The following is a 7,464-nucleotide window of genomic DNA, read 5'->3' as shown; positions in this document are numbered from 1 at the left end:
AACGTGGCTGTCAACGTGGCATGACCATGAATGTGGCTGTCAACGTGGCGTGAAGGTGGCGTGACCATGAACGTGGCGTGACCATGAATGTGGCTGTCAACGTGGCGTGACCATGAACGTGGCATGACCATGAACGTGGCGTGACCATGAACGTGGGCGTGAACGTGGCTGTCAACGTGGAGTGAACCTGACATGAACGTGACGTGACCATGGCGTGAACGTGGGCGTGACCATGAACGTGGGCGTGAACGTGGCTGTCAACGTGGCGTGAAGGTGGCGTGACCATGAACGTGGGCGTGAACGTGGCTGTCAACGTGGAGTGAACCTGACATGAACGTGACGTGACCATGAACATGAACGTGGGCGTGAACGTGGAGTGAACCTGACATGAACGTGACGTGACCATGAACATGAACGTGGGCGTGAACGTGGAGTGAACCTGACATGAACGTGACGTGACCATGGCGTGAACGGGGGCGTGAACGTGGCTGTCAACGTGGCGTGACCATGAATGTGGCTGTCAACGTGGCGTGAAGGTGGCGTGACCATGAACGTGGGCGTGAACGTGGCTGTCAACGTGGAGTGAACCTGACATGAACGTGGGCGTGAACGTGGCGTGACCATGAACGTGGGCGTGAACGTGGCTGTCAACGTGGAGTGAACCTGACATGAACGTGACATGACCATGGCGTGAACGTGGGCGTGAACGTGGCGTGACCATGAACGTGGGCGTGAACGTGGCGTGACCATGAACGTGGGCGTGAACGTGGCGTGACCATGAACGTGGGCGTGAACGTGGCTGTCAACGTGGAGTGAACCTGACATGAACGTGACGTGACCATGGCGTGAACGTGGGCGTGAACGTGGCGTGACCATGAACGTGGGCGTGAACGTGGCTGTCAACGTGGCGTGAAGGTGGCGTGACCATGAACGTGGCTGTCAACGTGGCATGAAGGTGGCGTGACCATGAACGTGGCTGTCAACGTGGCATGAAGGTGGCGTGACCATGAACGTGGCTGTCAACGTGGCGTGACCATGAACGTGGCGTGACCATGAATGTGAGTGTGAACGTGGCATGACCATGAACGTGGTGTGACCATGAATGTGGCGTGACCATGAATGTGGCTGAACGTGGCGTGACCATGAACGTGGTGTGACCATGAATGTGGCTGTCAACGTGGCGTGAACGTGGCATGACCATGAACGTGGCATGACCATGAACGTGGCGTGACCATGAATGTGGCTGAACGTGGCGTGACCATGAACGTGGCATGACCATGAACGTGGCGTGACCATGAACGTGGCATGACCATGAACGTGGGCGTGACCATGAACGTGGCTGTCAACGTGGCATGACCATGAACGTGGTGTGACCATGAATGTGGCTGTCAACGTGGCGTGAAGGTGGCGTGACCATGAATGTGGGCGTGAACGTGGCTGTCAACGTGGCATGAGCATGAACGTGGCTGTCAACGTGGCGTGACCATGAACGTGGCGTGACCATGAACGTGGCGTGACCATGAACGTGGCGTGACCATGAACGTGGCGTGACCATGAATGTGGCTGTCAACGTGGCATGACCATGAACGTGGCATGACCATGAACGTGGCATGACCATGAATGTGGCATGACCATGAACGTGGCTGTCAACGTGGCATGACCATGAATGTGGCATGACCATGAATGTGGCTGTCAACGTGGCATGACCATGAACGTGGCGTGACCATGAATGTGGGCGTGAACGTGGCATGACCACGAACGTGGCTGTCAACGTGGCATGACCATGAACGTGGCGTGACCATGAATGTGGCGTGACCATGAATGTGGCTGTCAACGTGGCGTGACCATGAACGTGGCGTGACCATGAACGTGGCGTGACCATGAACGTGGCGTGACCATGAACGTGGCTGTCAACGTGGCGTGACCATGAACGTGGCGTGACCATGAACGTGGCATGACCATGAACGTGGCGTGACCATGAACGTGGCTGTCAACGTGGCGTGACCATGAACGTGGCGTGACCATGAACGTGGCATGACCATGAACGTGGCTGTCAACGTGGCGTGACCATGAATGTGGCTGTCAACGTGGCGTGACCATGAACGTGGCGTGACCATGAATGTGGCGTGACCATGAATGTGGCTGTCAACGTGGCGTGACCATGAACGTGGCGTGACCATGAACGTGGCTGTCAACGTGGCGTGACCATGAACGTGGCATGACCATGAACGTGGCATGACCATGAATGTGGCATGACCATGAATGTGGCTGTCAATGTGGCATGACCATGAACGTGGCATGACCATGAACATGGCGTGACCATGAACATGGCGTGACCATGAACGTGGCTGTCAACGTGGCATGACAATGAACGTGGCATGACCATGAACGTGGCATGACCATGAACGTGGCATGACCATGAATGTGGCATGACCATGAATGTGGCATGACCATGAACGTGGCTGTCAATGTGGCATGACCATGAACGTGGCATGACCATGAACATGGCGTGACCATGAACATGGCGTGACCATGAACGTGGCTGTCAACGTGGCATGACAATGAACGTGGCATGACCATGAACGTGGCATGACCATGAACGTGGCATGACCATGAATGTGGCATGACCATGAATGTGGCATGACCATGAACGTGGCTGTCAATGTGGCATGACCATGAACGTGGCATGACCATGAACATGGCGTGACCATGAACATGGCGTGACCATGAACGTGGCTGTCAACGTGGCATGACAATGAACGTGGCATGACCATGAACGTGGCATGACCATGAACGTGGCATGACCATGAATGTGGCATGACCATGAATGTGGCATGACCATGAACGTGGCTGTCAATGTGGCATGACCATGAACGTGGCATGACCATGAACATGGCGTGACCATGAACATGGCGTGACCATGAACGTGGCTGTCAACGTGGCATGACAATGAACGTGGCATGACCATGAACGTGGCATGACCATGAACGTGGCATGACCATGAATGTGGCATGACCATGAATGTGGCATGACCATGAACGTGGCTGTCAATGTGGCATGACCATGAACGTGGCATGACCATGAACATGGCGTGACCATGAACATGGCGTGACCATGAACGTGGCTGTCAACGTGGCATGACAATGAACGTGGCATGACCATGAACGTGGCGTGAACATGGCGTGACCATGAAGTGACCATGAACATGGCGTGACCATGAACGTGGCTGTCAACGTGGCATGACCATGAACGTGGCGTGACCATGAACGTGGCTGTCAACGTGGCGTGACCATGAACGTGGCTGTCAACGTGGCGTGACCATGAACGTGGCTGTCAACGTGGCGTGACCATGAACGTGGCGTGAACATGGCGTGACCATGAACGTGGCGTGACCATGAACGTGGCGTGACCATGAACGCGGCGTGACCATGAACGTGGCGTGAACATGGCGTGACCATAAACGTGGCGTGACCATGAACGTGGCGTGACCATGAACGTGGCGTGAACGTGGCGTGACCATGAACGTGGCGTGACCATGAACGTGGCGTGACCATGAACGTGGCGTGACCATGAACGTGGCGTGAAGGTGGCGTGACCATGAACGTGGCGTGAAGGTGGCGGTGCCTCGAGGCTCCGTGTTTTAGGATGAGAAACACAGAGAGAGTAAAAACACAAATACATTCATGTAGAAATACTACGATACACAGGATGTGATGACATCATCGGCGCATTCACCTGAACGCCTGTCTGATGACATCATCACTGCGCGTCACTTCTTCCCGGTTCATCAAATGAATGTCCGACAGCTCAGAATGTTTCCTCACACTTTATTGTGGAAAGCTCGCTGACTGTAGGTCACTTCCTGTCTGAGATGCTGTTGTTTACATGATGACGACAACAAAGAAAAGTAAACAAACCGACCGCAGGAAACAAAAACAAAACAAGAGTCCATGAGTCCAGAGGAGGTCACCTGACCGTCACCTGACCGTCACCTGACCGTCAGTCGTCTTTTGATTGGTGGACGTCCAGACTGACGACCTGCAGCTCCGTCAGGTTACTGCTGCTCTGCTGACTGATGAGCATCTGAAACACAGAGACAAGTTACTGCAGTACTACTGTAGTACTACTGCTGACTGATGAGCATCTGAAACACAGAGACAAGTTACTGCAGTACTACTGTAGTACTACTGCAGTACTACTGTAGTACTACTGCTGACTGATGAGCATCTGAAACACAGAGACAAGTTACTACTGTACTACAGTAGTACTGCAGTAGTGCTGAGTACTGAGTGAGTACTGTAGTAGTACTGAAGTAGCACCGAGTGAGTGTTGAGTGAGTACTGAGTGAGTACTGAGTACAGAGTGAGTACTGAGTGAGTACTGAGTACAGAGTGAGTACTGAGTGAGTACTGATTACTGAGTGAGTACAGAGTGATTACTGAGTGAGTACTGAGTGAGTACTGAGTACTGAGTGAGTGAGTACTGAGTGAGTGCTGAGTGAGTACTGAGTGAGTGTTGAGTGAGTACTGAGTGAGTACTGAGTACTGAGTGAGTGTTGAGTGAGTACTGAGTGAGTACTGAGTACTGAGTGAGTACTGAGTGAGTACTGAGTGAGTACTGAGTACTGAGTGAGTACTGAGTGAGTGTTGAGTGAGTACTGAGTGAGTACTGAGTGAGTACTGAGTGAGTACTGAGTACTGAGTGAGTACTGAGTACTGAGTGAGTACTGAGTGAGTACTGAGTGAGTACTGAGTACTGAGTGAGTACTGAGTGAGTGTTGAGTGAGTACTGAGTGAGTACTGAGTGAGTACTGAGTGAGTACTGAGTACTGAGTGAGTACTGAGTACTGAGTGAGTACTGAGTGAGTACTGAGTGAGTACTGAGTACTGAGTGAGTACTGAGTGAGTGTTGAGTGAGTACTGAGTGAGTACTGAGTGAGTACTGAGTGAGTACTGAGTACTGAGTGAGTACTGAGTACTGAGTGAGTACTGAGTGAGTACTGAGTGAGTACTGAGTACTGAGTGAGTACTGAGTGAGTGTTGAGTGAGTACTGAGTGAGTACTGAGTGAGTACTGAGTGAGTACTGAGTACTGAGTGAGTACTGAGTACTGAGTGAGTACTGAGTGAGTACTGAGTGAGTACTGAGTACTGAGTGAGTACTGAGTGAGTGTTGAGTGAGTACTGAGTGAGTACTGAGTGAGTACTGAGTGAGTACTGAGTACTGAGTGAGTACTGAGTACTGAGTGAGTACTGAGTGAGTACTGAGTGAGTACTGAGTACTGAGTGAGTACTGAGTGAGTGTTGAGTGAGTACTGAGTGAGTACTGAGTGAGTACTGAGTGAGTACTGAGTACTGAGTGAGTACTGAGTACTGAGTGAGTACTGAGTGAGTACTGAGTGAGTACTGAGTACTGAGTGAGTACTGAGTGAGTGTTGAGTGAGTACTGAGTGAGTACTGAGTGAGTACTGAGTGAGTACTGAGTACTGAGTGAGTACTGAGTACTGAGTGAGTACTGAGTGAGTACTGAGTGAGTACTGAGTACTGAGTGAGTACTGAGTGAGTGTTGAGTGAGTACTGAGTGAGTACTGAGTGAGTACTGAGTGAGTACTGAGTACTGAGTGAGTACTGAGTGAGTACTGAGTACAGAGTGAGTACTGAGTGAGTACTGAGTACTGAGTGAGTACTGAGTGAGTGCTGAGTGAGTACTGAGTACTGAGTGATTACTGAGTGAGTACTGAGTGAGTACTGAGTGAGTGCTGAGTACTGAGTGAGTACTGAGTGAGTGCTGAGTGAGTACTGAGTACTGAGTGAGTACTGAGTGAGTGCTGAGTGAGTACTGAGTGAGTGCTGAGTGAGTACTGAGTGAGTACTGAGTGAGTACTGAGTACTGAGTGAGTACTGAGTGAGTGTTGAGTGAGTGTTGAGTGAGTACTGAGTGAGTACTGAGTGAGTACTGAGTACTGAGTGAGTACTGAGTGAGTACTGAGTACTGAGTGAGTACTGAGTGAGTACTGAGTGAGTACTGAGTGAGTGTTGAGTGAGTACTGAGTGAGTACTGAGTGAGTACTGAGTGAGTACTGAGTGAGTGTTGAGTGAGTACTGAGTGAGTGTTGAGTGAGTACTGAGTGAGTACTGAGTGAGTACTGAGTGAGTACTGAGTACTGAGTGAGTACTGAGTGAGTGTTGAGTGAGTACTGAGTACTGAGTGAGTACTGAGTGAGTACTGAGTACTGAGTGAGTGCTGAGTGAGTACTGAGTACTGAGTGAGTACTGAGTGAGTACTGAGTACTGAGTGAGTGTTGAGTGAGTACTGAGTGAGTACTGAGTGAGTGTTGAGTGAGTACTGAGTGAGTACTGAGTGAGTACTGAGTGAGTTGGTACCGGGTGCAGCTGGACTGCAGAAACGGGGATCTGGGCGCCGACCGGAGGCAGCGAGGTGAGGAAGACCTGCGGGAGAGAAGCTGGAGGACAGAACACAACCTGTCAGTACTTGCAGTTACTACATGAGCCTGTACACACCTGTGTACTGTGTAGTACATGTACACGGCGAGGATAAACTGCTGTACGGTCGTGACGCAGCGTGAGCGAACAGAAGAAGACCGGTATCTGCTGCGACCCCCTTCACCTTCAGGCCCCGCCCACGTCGAGCCGCTCTGGGCGTGTAGCGGGCGCTCTGTTCCGAGTCGGGCTGGTACTGAATGGACCGCGTGAGTTAAAGCGGCGGGAAGCAGACTGGGAGTCGTCACCGAGGAAGCGGCGCCACGCAGAGTACAAGAGTAGAAGTGTTATTGACACGGTACAGAGTATTTTAATAAAACGCTCAGCATCGTGTTTCTGCTTTGCATGACAGAGCCAATCAGAGAGCCGAGCGTGAGCGCCACCGTTTCTAAGGTCCGTCTGCACTAAAACGCCCTCCGGAGCTTCTGTTCACTCACTCTGCGCTCTGATCCGACAGGGTCATACCGGGGTCATGTGACTGGGCGTGGCCCGTCGGAGGGAAGGTGTTGAGCACGGCGAGGCTGCCGTCGGCCAGCGAGGACGTCGGTGCGGCGTACATCACCGTGTGCCCGCCGGGATACATCATGTGACCTGTCACTGAGGAGGAGGAGGAGGGCGAGGAGGAGGAGGAGACGATGCAGGCAGGGAGGCCGGCTGCAGAGAGAGAGAGACACACACCTGGTCATCCACCCCGCCACCTGCTCACCTGTGGAGGGGGCGGGGCTCTGTTCTAACCTGTAGAGGGGGCGGGGCTCTGTTCTAACCTGTGGAGGGGCGGGGCTCTGTTCTAACCTGTGGAGGGGCGGGGCTCTGTTCTAACCTGTGGAGGGGCGGGGCTCTATTCTTACCTGTGGGGGGGCGGGGCTCTGTTCTTACGCGGGGCTCTGTTCTAACCTGTAGAGGGGGCGGGGCTCTGTTCTTACCTGTGGAGGGGGCGGGGCTCTGTTCTAACCTGTGGGGGGGGGC

The 7,464-nt window shown here is 52.7% G+C and overlaps 2 protein-coding genes across 4 annotated transcripts in view; both read right to left on the bottom strand.

Annotated features, from left to right (window-relative positions):
• Positions 1-3,671, bottom strand: part of LOC123970470 (LIM domain-containing protein A-like) — a 4,529-nt gene extending 858 nt beyond the window's left edge. The window contains exons 1-3 of the mRNA XM_046048515.1: positions 589-3,671; positions 146-325; positions 4-65 (exon numbers count right to left, since the gene is read on the bottom strand). Coding sequence (XP_045904471.1) covers positions 4-65; positions 146-325; positions 589-876 — 530 coding nt within the window. The 5' untranslated portion in view covers positions 877-3,671. The remainder of the gene's footprint in view (positions 1-3; positions 66-145; positions 326-588) is intronic.
• Positions 3,672-3,811: 140 nt separating this feature from the next.
• The window catches only part of LOC123969854 (serum response factor-like), a 7,675-nt gene continuing 4,022 nt past the window's right edge, over positions 3,812-7,464 (bottom strand). For all 3 annotated transcript variants that reach the window (XM_046047592.1, XM_046047590.1, XM_046047591.1), the window contains 3 exons: positions 6,964-7,152; positions 6,382-6,461; positions 3,812-4,083 (listed from right to left, as the gene is read on the bottom strand). In XM_046047592.1, coding sequence (XP_045903548.1) covers positions 4,000-4,083; positions 6,382-6,461; positions 6,964-7,152 — 353 coding nt within the window. In that variant the 3' untranslated portion in view covers positions 3,812-3,999. The remainder of the gene's footprint in view (positions 4,084-6,381; positions 6,462-6,963; positions 7,153-7,464) is intronic.

Source organism: Micropterus dolomieu, linkage group LG04 (assembly GCF_021292245.1).
Source record: "Micropterus dolomieu isolate WLL.071019.BEF.003 ecotype Adirondacks linkage group LG04, ASM2129224v1, whole genome shotgun sequence".
NCBI lineage: Eukaryota > Metazoa > Chordata > Actinopteri > Centrarchiformes > Centrarchidae > Micropterus > Micropterus dolomieu.
The sequence above is the reverse complement of the archived record's forward strand: the minus strand, read 5'-3'. Positions and strand labels throughout refer to the sequence as shown.